The following is an 11,742-nucleotide window of genomic DNA, read 5'->3' on the forward strand; positions in this document are numbered from 1 at the left end:
TGGCTCGCAGGCCTCCCGGAGTCCGGGGCGCAGTGATTGGCCAGCTGCGCCTCGCGACCTCCATTCATTAATAAATTAGCGGCACGCTCCAGCCGAGCGCGAGCCACCAATCACAATGGGCAGCGGCGGCGACAACAGCCGCAGCTTGAGCTGAAGCCGCCACCGCGGCTTCAGCCGCTCCGACCGCAGCCTCGAGCTCCAACAGGAGCTTTAGAACCATTTTATGCTGATTAGATAAAGGGGGGAAAGAGGCGGGGGCGATGGGAGGAGGAGGATGGATGGACGGGCCGGGGAGGGGGGAAGTGGGTGAAGAAAGAGAAAGAAATGAATGATGATAATGCAATGAAAAGAATAAGCCGGGGGAGGGAAAAGCGGGGGAGAAGGGGGGTCGCCACAAGGGGAGGAGGCGGCGGCGGCCCGGGGTTGGGGGGGGCTGGGGGCCCCGGGGGCAGATCTGATTGTTTTCTTGGTGGTATATAAGGGGTTTTAAGGAGAGTCGTGTGCCAGACACGCAGCCACTGAACCACAAGCAGCTTCGCTTTAACTGGAGTGCCCGGGAGTCGCGTGCCAGGAGCCGCACGGCCGAGGACTGACTGACAGACAGACACGCACCACCACCACAACACACGAGACCCAGGAGGATCGCCGCGGCCGCCGGGGCTCTTGGCAAACTCGTCCCTCGGACCGGTCCCCCGCGGAGCCGCACCGGAGCCGCTGTTTTCAAGCGAGGAGGAGTACGCAGCGCTGCGCTCCGGGCGGCGCAGAGAATCGCTTCAGCACACGCCAAAGTACTAGCGACCCTGAGACTCATTTAGGGAGCGAACTACGTAAGTATCCTCCCTGTGGCTTCCAGCTTGCAAGAGTGTTTCCGGCACCCGGTTCCACCACGTCCGAATGCCCTTTGCTCGCGTAGAATCTTTGTCCCGGGAGTCGCTGTCCCTTCCCGGACTTCTACACATCCCTGAGGTCGGCCCGCCGAGCGCGGGGGGGGGGGGGGGGGTGGGGGGGCGGTTGGCGTGGCGGGATCACAACGAGGGGCTCTCAGGAGCTCGGAGAGCCCTGGCGGGGTTTCCTCCCTAACTACGTTCTTCTTGGCGCGGGTCCGAACCAGTCCATGCGGGTGCGCGCGAGAGTACTTCCCACTGACACCGAGAACGTGCCTCGGCCTCTGTATTTACAGCTCGTTTGGTTCTTTCTCCCTCCCCGCTCTCTTCGGTAGGATGTTTGTCAAATCCGAGACCTTGGAGTTGAAGGAGGAAGAGGACGTGCTGGTGCTGCTCGGCTCTGCCTCCCCCGCCTCTGCTGCCCTCACCCCGTTGTCGTCCAGCGCCGACGAGGAGGAAGAGGAGGAGCTGGGCGCGTCGGGCGGGGCGCGCCCGCAGCGCGGGGCAGAGGCCAGGCCCGGGGGGCTGGGCGGCTCTCAGGCGGGAGCCGAGGGCTGCCGGCCCGCGCGGCTCCTTGGTCTGGTGCATGAGTGCAAGCGGCGCCCCTCTAGGGCGCGAGCCGTTTCCCGCGGCGCCAAGACTGCCGAGACCGTGCAGCGCATCAAGAAGACCCGTAGACTGAAGGCCAACAACCGTGAGCGCAACCGCATGCACAACCTCAATGCCGCGTTGGACGCGCTCCGCGAGGTCCTCCCCACGTTTCCCGAAGATGCCAAGCTCACCAAGATCGAGACCCTGCGCTTCGCCCACAATTACATCTGGGCGCTTACCGAGACCCTGCGCCTGGCGGACCACTGCGGGGGTGGCGGCGGAGGCCTGCCGGGGGCGCTCTTTTCCGAGACTGTGTTGCTGAGCCCGGGAGGCGCTAGCGCCTCCCTGAGCAGCAGCGGAGACAGCCCGTCGCCTGCCTCCACCTGGAGCTGCACCAACAGCCCAGCGCCGTCCTCTTCCGCGTCCTCCAACTCCACCTCCCCCTATAGCTGCACTTTATCTCCTGCCAGCCCTGCGGGTTCTGACATGGACTATTGGCAGCCCCCACCTCCCGACAAGCACCGCTACGCACCTCACCTCCCCATAGTCAGGGACTGTATCTAGAACTGCCCTCCTTGCTACCCGCGCCAGGCCTTAGTAGGTTCCCGTTCTTGTCCCTGACCAAGCCCTCCTCCCACCCGTCTCCCGTCCCCACTTCTATATGCCCTGGAAACCATCTCACTTTACGGGGCAGATGTAGGCATTCTGAATCCTGGGTTGTTTGCTGCAGTCCTTGGCTAAGGGTTTCCTTCCTTAAGATGGTCTCTAATTTATTGACGGTATGATGGAGCTTATTGTCAAAGAGGATGGTAGAATTTGGGGGGCGTTTCTACGGCTAGGCTAGAAAGATGCTGGAAAGCGACGACGGTGGCATGTCTAAAGAGTTTGCAGAGCGGACTGACGCTCCTCCCCCTCTCTGTAACACCAGAGGGACTCGGTGCAGTTCGTGTGAATCTCCCAGGGGGAATGCAACTGGTTCCTCTGATCTCTTCACCTTTGCTTCTACATAGAGATGTTAATGTCCAGTAGAAACAAATGTATCTTAGCATCTGAATGATTTTACCGGTAATAATATTATCCACAGATTTGCAATGGCTGGCATCTGCTTTATTCCCATTGCTGTCTGCGGGCTGTGGGAATTTCACCTGTCAAACCAAACTTTCCCTCTCTGATGTGCACTTTGTTCTGTTTCCCAGATTCGTCACAATGCCTATTGTCCCGTTCTTCTCTTTCCTTTTTCTTCTCCATTTTGCCATCTGTCTCTTATGATTTATAAGGGGAAAAAAGTTGTTTTGTTAGAGGGCCAGGTTAGAAGTCATTGTATAATTTGTAGGCTTTGTAATGATTGAATGCAAGCGTGGAAATTTAGGCTGAACTCTCTATCAAAAGGAAAAATGTGGAGGAAAAGGGAAAAATCGGGAGGGAGGATTGTTTCATGCATTATTTATCTCGACCTTTTAGGGGAGAAGGAACTCCCCCATTCTTTCAAGAGATTAAAAATAAATCAACAGACTGAAAACCTGAGCAGACACGGAGCATTATCAGGATCAGCCACACACGTGTTCCCTTCTATTTATTATAAAGAAAATTTTCATGGGAAAAGTATGTATTTTTTGTATATTTTACAGAGTTTATTCTAGTATGTATTTACACCTTGAACAAAAATTGTTCTTGTGATTAAACTATAAATAAAATATATAATTTTCATAGTTTTTGTGTGCTGTATTCTAACTTTCCCCTGCTTTTGTGGTTTTTAGAAGAATGTGTTGTGCTTTTCTGAAATTCTCCCTGTAGCAGATGGAGATAGAGTAGTTGTATTTTTCATCAGTGTTTGTGTGTAGAATTTCAATGACATATAAAATCTAAAAGATCACAAGAAGCTGAGTCATATTTGAGACCTAATACTGACATCAGAGTTAACTGCATACAAACAAAACTTGATTTTTAAGAAGTCAATTTCAGAGTGAACAAGATCAGTAAAAAAGAGGGATAGAGTTAGAAGATAATTAAATCATGATAACTTCCAAAGTTCAGAAACTTTGATGTAAAAAAAAAATAGTGGAGCTGAAGTTTCTTATTAGAATGTGTAGAAATGTGTTCTTACACTTTGAGTTTCAATTATCACCTGTAAATTGTAGGGACTGGACAGTGATTTCCAAGGTCCCTTCCAACTCTAACATCTATGATGTATTTATAATTCATTATTGGAAGCTGAACTTGTTGGTTTTAAAAGCAAACTCCTGGAGAAAATATATTCAGAGTAAGCTGGGATAAAATTGTGTCTGTGGGAAATAGCTAAGCCTTCCATTTTTGTTAAAATAATCACATAGTCAAAACTTCTTCAGAGGGAAAGCAAAAATGGTTTCCTAATCTCCCAAACACATAGCTCTACAACTTGTACTTCAATTTCCAAAGCAGAAATGAATAGCACCATGGGTCAAAGATGACCAAGTGAAGGTTGATCACATCCTAAGGTTAAGCCCCTTCCTTGGTGAAGGGTGTCCACTGGAGGACAGAAGCTTTTAAAAAAAAAAAAATCAGCTTAGCAAAGAAATGTTGGTTGCTCATGCCTCCCTGCAGCCTCCCCCCCCCCCCCCCCACCGAACTTCATATTTGCTTCTGGTTTGGGCTAAATCTTCCACTCCTCTGCATTAAGCAATGATAATTTCTCTTGAGATAGCTATCTGAAACAACTACCCTTCTTTATCCAAGTACAAAATATTAAGTGTTTAATATCTTAATAACCATTTTTTTTAATCAAAGGAAGAACCAAGGAAGGGTTTGCTTTGTTTTGATTTCATAGCTGGATATAAAAGAGACTTGTTGGAAAACTCTTCTAACTTAAAGATCTTGTTGATGATGATGATGATGTGATATGAGGAGGCAATGCTATATCTTTAATATTCACATCTATGTTTCTAATATTTAAAAAGCTAAGCCAGGAAGTAAGACAACTTTTGTAGGGTAGTTTTAAAACATCAGTTTTAGTACCAAATAATTGTTCTAGTGATGATGCTTATGACGATACATGATGCTTCTTTTGGAAATTTGCCAAAGAAACATGTCATGGCACAGGTCCGTAGAGACAAACCCTCAGGGGCAGTTAGTCTCCCAAGACTATGGGAAGCCTCTTCAATTGGTGGGGTGATCCCGTAAACAGGTGACCCTAATTGTTTAGTTGGAGAGGCATGGATGGTGAGACAGTCCAGTAACCGCAGCTTTACAGCGAACAACTGAGCTCCTTATTTAGCTGAATCGAGCAGCCACCCGTACACAGGACCCGAGACACGTTTAGCAGGAGCTTGTGGGTCCCCACACATCCGCAGCATGTCATATACGGGGGGGGGGGGGGGGGGGGGGGGAATTCCGTCTACCATTTGTAACCTATACTCAGGCTCTCCCTTCCTCCTGTAGAGCAGACCTTATTTTACACTAAATCGGCGCAAAGGTTTTTGATGGCGTCCAATCTCTTTCCGCGGTTACGGATGATCTTTCTGCCTCATTTCGCGCTGGATGTCGCGCAGCAGCTTCCACAGCCCGTGGGCTGAGGCCCTGCTGTCCTTTCCCCTCCTCTGTAAGAATGAGAATTACAGGGTTGAGGCTGCTGCTTCTGCAGTGGGGATTAGAGTCGCTCTTGTATTTTTTCCATTTCCTCTCCACGTTGTGACCACGACAGGAGGAGCTGGGTCTGCACCCATCGGGCTGGTGGGCGGCTGAGCAGCCGTTCTCTCTCTGGCAGCTCTCTGGTGGCGAACGTCTCAAACAAGGCCAAGGAAACGTTCTTCCAATGACAGCCCCACTCCGCCAGAGCTGCTAGATCTTTCCGGCGCTTGCGAGTGCGCTGTGCATGTTTACCTAACGGCTGAGAGGTGCGACGGTCGGTCCTGTCCTCTTTGGAAACTTCGCTTCGACGCCTTCAGGGTTCCGCACTGGTTGATTTATTTGTTCTGAACTGCCCCAGGCCTTGTTACCGGACTAATTTTTCCTTCACCAGATTTTGAATAAATCCAGCTGAGGGCCAACAAGGAGGAACAAAAGCAGCAGAGTGACGGGTTGCCAACTGCTGGGCCCACCGCGGGACCCGGGCCCAGGCTCAGCGGAGGCGGGAGTGGGGAGCAGGGCTGAGGAGCCCGGAGTCCGGCCGCACCTGAGCAGTGGTCGGGTGGGCCCCCTCCCGGGCCGAGCCTTGCAGGCCGGGCTGAGGCGAGGGCAGCGGGCGGCCTTGTCCCGCAGAGAGCGAAGGTCCAGTCGGTCCTTCCCTGAGTTTAGCCCGATTACGCATGAAGGACATCTGGGCCCAAGGCCCGCTGTAGCTGCGCGCACCAGCCAGTCCGGGGGGGTAGGGGCTCCTGGCTGCGACGGGCCAGGCCTGCGGGAGAGGCTGGGAGCTGTGAGTCCCCCACCCGCCTCGCCCTCCGCTTGCAGTTCGCCGGGTGCACCCCCTGCATTGCACAGCCTTGGGCAGGTTGTGACTTCTGGGCACCGACACCTGGAACCCGTTAAAAGCGCCTCCTCCTCGTGCTTGGCCTCCCCCCGCCCCTCGCGCCCCCTCGGCACTAGGGCTCCCAGGCCAGCTTTGAATGTATTAATTAAATAAAGCAGGCAGCCCTTGAATCGAACCGATGCAGGGCGCTCCCGGGAGCGTGAAAGTCCCGGCCTCCGAATCCGCAAAAGAAAATGTGTGAAAAGAGAATTAGTGAAATTAGGTTAGACCAATAAAACGTGAGGGCTCCGGCACCCCTCCCTTCCCACTCCCCCAGCCTGGGGCTAGAAGGGCTATCTGGTCTGATCTATTGTTTCCCTCCCTGGCAGGGGGTTCATTGTGTGATAAATAATTCCCCTTCCATTTTATTCTTTAAAAAAGGGGGGTATTTGCATAATCACTGCTTTGATGTGGCCAGAATTCGGAGGCTTGGTCTCCCCAAGTCTACTATTGGTAGCGAAGCAACAAAGCTCGATCCAGATCTTTCACTTCGCTAACAGTGTGTGGGGCAAATTGTCGGAACGGCAGCGTTAAGCTCCGTTTTTAAAGGATCCATTTTAATGATGAAACCTAAGGAATGTCAAAAATGGGGGGTGAAAACCGAGGGTTCACATCCCCCCCACTTCTCCCTGTCTTTTAGGGTTCATTGTTCTTGGCATTTTCCCAAAGCCTTTGGGGGTGTGTGTTGGGGGGATGCGCCTTCCTTAGGGCTGCCCCACGTGGCACGCAGTGGGCACCGGCAAGGTCCGCCCGGGCAGGGAGGAGCGAGGACTGCAGGAGAGGTTCTCTTGCACCCCCTCCCCCCCAACCCCACTTCTACGGTTTTCTTTTTCCAGTTTGGTTTATCCAGCCTGGAATGAGCACCTCTTACGGAGGACGCTGAAGTGAGTTTGCTCTTTAGTCCCCGAATCGAATCCGAGGGGGTCTCCTGGGAACGCAACTTGGGGGCAGTTTCTGATGGTCCCCGATGGGAGAGAGGAGCAAAGAAATTCAGTCATCCGGAAAGCAGAACGGGAAAGCCAGTGTGGCCGAAGCTATTATTTTCCTGCAAGGTGGCGTGAGTTGGGAGGATGGAGTGGGAAAGGGTCCTGATGGTGTGTGCGCTACAACAAATGAATCCCCCCCCCCACCCCGCCATCCCGCCCCTTGGTGCCAGGGTTGGAGGAGGAGGGAAGGCGATGAGAGTGCTCCTGTCTGCCTTCGCTCGCACCCGCCTTCTCCAGCCGCTCAAAGCGCAAAGAGGGGAAAGTCAACTTGGATTATTGACTAGGAACACCCGGTGAAAGACCCGGGCTCCCCGAGCACCCGGACAGGCGCCAGCTCTGCGCTCCAGCCCGGGTAGGTCTCACCTGCGGGAGAGACGCTCAGCCTCCTGGGATCTGAGCGCTGGAATCTCGCAGGGGGGGTGGGGGGTGAGGGGTGGGGAATGCAGGCGGGAAAGTGGGATCCGCAGAGCTTTCCTCTCCCTCCTTAGCCCCCGCCTCTCACCGAGCTGACTCCCCGCCATTTTTCAGGTGTTCTACGAGCTTTTGGGCGCAGAGCTTCACTGGTGGTTAGCTCATTATCAATTCTCTTTTTACTTATTTTTCCCTTTTACTTTTCAAGACTGTAAATGTGTAAGCATTAGGATTTCATGTCATGATTCTCACGAAACAAAAATCATATTACTTAAGAAAGAAAAGGACTTAGGACCTAAGTAAGGTTCCTCCCCAAAGAAGCATACTTTTAATTTTGATTGGACTTTGGGGAGAGTGCTTTAGATTCACGTTCGATGGTAGCCTCTGTAGATAGTGTACATTGAATTCTAGGGATGTAGGAAATCAAGATACAAAAAGTTAAATTTATTTCAAGGACCCATCTCCGAGGGAGGCCGTTTGGTCTGTAACCCGGGTTTCAAAGATTCAGAAACGAGTGTATTTCTTCTGTGATCACGTTGAATTGCAGAGCAGGTGGGATCACCAGCGTCTTTCTTCATCTCTCCTTTCTTTCTGATGATTCCATCATCTCCTTCTCTCCTTTCTCTTCACTCCGGTGCCTGGAGGCATACCTGGAGATGTTCAACCCTGGAGCAAAGAGTCAAAACTTTCACCTATTTTATTTGATCTAGAAACAATGAAATGAAAGTGCTGGAGTCCGTGTAAAATGGAAACTGGAACCTTCAACAGAAGCAGAGAGGACTCAGGCTGGTTTCCATGACAGCAACTTGCAATAAAGCCTAATTCCTTGTGACAAAGAGGTCATCTTCCTTTTCAAACATGTTTATGATCCCTTTGTGCATTGTATTTTGGCATAAAAGCTTCTCCGCATGGTCAGGGCTCTGCAGGCAGCTCTATGACTCTCAAGGGGGTTTATTGCCTCCTTGGTCTAAGAAAAGCAGAAAGAAACCCAACTAGTGCCAGTGTGACAAAAGAGTAACCCCACAGGCTTACTGTTGCTTTCTCTCTGTAATACATAAATCTTGGTATGCACTGAATAATTAAAAATGAGGGATTCTGGGTATAACTTGAATTTGATCTTGTGTTTTCCAACTTTTTGTATCTACTGAAACACCACATCCAAACAAATACAAGAAAACTGACTGAGTGTGAGGATATGGTTAATTTTTTTCTTGACTTGCTTTTCAGATGATTTCAGAAAAGAAATCAAATGCTGTTAAAACCATGAACATACCTTTGAAACTATGTGGAGGAAAGTCTAGCCATAACTTTAGATAAGTATGGTATTAATGCATTCATACTTCTTTTCATATCACAGTGCCTAGAACACGATCAAAGAAAATTTTTTTAAATCAAACTAATTTTATTTTCTTTAACTCTCAAACTGCCATGGCAGGAACTTGGAAATAGACAAGGAGGAAGACATGATTTTGCTGGTGGAGCTGTAAAGCAGCTCCAAACTGAGTTCAAACCTAGTGTTTCTCTTGAGTTGGAAGAAAATGAGTCATCATGTCCAATGCAGTGGGTATGTGCACAGGCAAGAATATACTGAGCTCTTGTTGGCATTTGCAAAAGAAGTTCCTATCCTTTTCAGGGGACCTGAAGAGTCCATCCGACAATGTCTTTAGTCTTGGAAGTTCAGAAAGAGTTCAGTGAAAAATGAGGGTTGTTTTTTTGTGTGTGTGTGATCAAATAATTTAAAAAAGGCTTCAGTTCTACTTGAGTAAAACAGTTCTAGAAATGTAGACTATTCGGCTCTCCTATACTGGGGAAAGATTTCTAGACTTCCTAGAGCTTTTTCAAAGCCAAAGTCTTCTGAACAATAGCAGATGAAACTGACCTGATGAAGGCCCCAGCCAGTGGTATCCTCCACACCTTCACATTGCTCTGAATCTCTTGGACACTCATGTCTTCCATAATAACATGTGAAAGATGATAATGATGATAAGACATTACAAAACAGGCTGGAGCAAACCTCTAGGGTGGTACCTGCTGGGTATAGCCCTCCAGGTAATTGCTGCTTCTGTATCTTTTACCTAAAAGAGACTAGAATTCAATTTTCTTCAAGGGCTCCCTTTTTCTACCCCTGCAAACTAAGTGATATTATAAGACCCCTGGTAGGGGACTAGAAGGAAATTGTTCATAAACATTAGGCTTCTCAACTTTTTGGTATTCACAATACCGTTTTGAATTTTAGAATTTCTTTTTTTTTTTTTTTAGATTTTATTTATTTACTTGTCAGAGAGAGAGAGCGGCACAGGCAGAGGGAGAAGCAGGCTCCATGCTGAGCAAGGAGCCCAGTGAGGGACAGGATCCCAGGTCACTGGGATCACGACCCAAGCCGAAGGCAGCTGCTTAACTGACTGAGCCACCCAAGCATCCTAGAATTTTTTTTTTTTAATTTTAGAAATTTTGGTAGTATGTTTGAAGGGATTAGGAGTCTCAAAGCAACATTAAACAAGGCAGCTATGGATTATTCCACAGCACATACTCACTGCTTCTCACAGAAACTGTAACATTCCGAGCTGCACCCTTCAGCATTTTAGCATTGTTGGAGGAGAACTATTTTTGCCCTGACAGTGCCTCTGGCATACACTGGCCACTATTTCTGCCTGTTCCAGGGAACACAGTTTCAGTGGTACTGTCTTCACACTACTCTGCAACTCTTATTTAAAGCCTGTCATTTCATTTCATTCCATCTGATAAAACGCTGCTGCCAGACATCATGGAGGATGTGCCTAGTCCCCACCAATAACTGATGTCCAAGTCCTACTGAGAACTGATGCTCTAGCCCTACTGGGCCTGCTCAGGCCCTTTACGGCTGGCTGCCCCCCCCCCCCCATCTCTATCTTCCTCTTCTTTTGAGATGGTGAGGACAAAATATTAAAGCTGGTTGGGCTTTTGAGTGACCATATAAAGAACAGTGGTCCTTAAGAGTCACCTGAAGTCACAGTGGGTGCTGAGTGAGGGAGGAAAACTCGTGAGTTAAAAGCCACTAGGAGAGGCTTCTGGGTGGCTCAGTTGGGCATCTGACTCTTGATTTCAGCTCAGAGCTCTGATGGAGTCCCATCGTGGTCTCCATGCTGGGCAGGGAGCCTGCTTTAGGATCTCTCCCTCCCTCTGTTTCTTCCTCCCCCTGCACACCTACTCTCTCTCTCAAATAAATATACATTAAAAATAAATAAATAAATAGATAGATAGCGAGAGAGGGAACACAAGCAGGGGGGAAGTGGGAGAGGGAGAAGCAGACTCCCTGCTGAGCAGGGAGCCCAATGCGGGGCTAGATCCCAGGACCCTGGGATCATGACCTGAGCCACGGCACCTGCTTAACGACAGAGTCACACAGGTGCCCCTATTTTGAAGATTTTATTTATTTATTTGAAAGAGAGAGAGAGCACAAGCAGGGGGAGCTGCAGAGGGAGAGGGAGAAGCACACTCCCCACCAAGCAAGGACCTGATCAGGCCCAGGACCCTGAGATTATGACTTGAGCTGAAAGCAGACACTTAACCTGTTGAGCCACCCAGGCACCCTGAAGATTCTCTTATAAAAGCCATTTTAATTTTAATTTTGGGTCATGCAAAAAAGTTTTCATTCCTTGGACTCTGCAGCCTAAAAGTGATTTTAAAATCACTTTAACCATTTTGTAAGTGTACAGTCTAATAGTTTCATGTATATTCACACAGTTGAGCAAGTACCCTCCAGAACTTCTCATTTTGCAAAACTGAAACTCTGTAGCCAATAAATAACAACTTCTCATTTTCCTTACTCTGACAACCACTATTCTTTCTCTTTCCATGAATTTGACTACTCGACATACCTTATACAATAAAAGCTGTTTTCATTTTTGAAGCATGTGTTGTCCCTGACCCCACTTTTCTCTATCTCATTTTAATAAACTTCAATTTTATTTCTCTACACTGCTGATGTAAAAGTGAACGTTGTATAAAGTTCTATCATTTACCACACCTGCCTTTTCTGCTACGTTGTGGGAAATAATTAATGATATGGAGCTGTACTCTCCTTTGTATAATGTTGGCTGATTGAGGGCAATTTTGCAAGAGGGTACCCATTAACAGGGTAATGCCCCTCTTGAATGAAGCCAACTATTCTTGAGAGAGCCCTGAAGGTGATTATGTTTTTGTCTCATTCTATCTGGAATGTGATTGAGGTGGTTTGATAAGTTCTGGAGGTTCCTTTGAAGAGTAGAGTGATTCCTGGAACACTATGGATAAAACTCACTGTGATAACGTCTTTTGATCCTGTTGTACCCAACCCTATAAGGGGACACATGGTTAAACAAACATGTTTAACTGAAGTCCTGTAATTAACTTATTAACTCAGAGTATA

At 48.8% G+C, this 11,742-nt stretch overlaps 1 protein-coding gene across 1 annotated transcript; it reads left to right on the top strand.

Moving 5' to 3' along the window:
• Positions 1 to 685: 685 nt before the first annotated feature.
• NEUROG2 (neurogenin 2) lies at positions 686 to 3,085 on the top strand. Its single transcript, XM_045997487.1, has 2 exons — positions 686 to 827; positions 1,220 to 3,085. The coding sequence occupies exon 2, from the start codon at positions 1,221 to 1,223 to the stop codon at positions 2,037 to 2,039; it is 819 nt and encodes a 272-aa protein (XP_045853443.1). The 5' UTR covers positions 686 to 827; position 1,220; the 3' UTR covers positions 2,040 to 3,085.
• Positions 3,086 to 11,742: the final 8,657 nt, after the last annotated feature.

The sequence above is a fragment of the Meles meles genome, chromosome 2 (genome assembly GCF_922984935.1).
Source record: "Meles meles chromosome 2, mMelMel3.1 paternal haplotype, whole genome shotgun sequence".
Classification (NCBI taxonomy): domain Eukaryota; kingdom Metazoa; phylum Chordata; class Mammalia; order Carnivora; family Mustelidae; genus Meles; species Meles meles.

Bases quoted from the DNA above. Each gene is read 5' to 3' on its own strand.
- NEUROG2 (XM_045997487.1), top strand. From the start codon at position 1,221: ATGTTTGTCAAATCCGAGACCTTGGAGTTGAAGGAGGAAGAGGACGTG.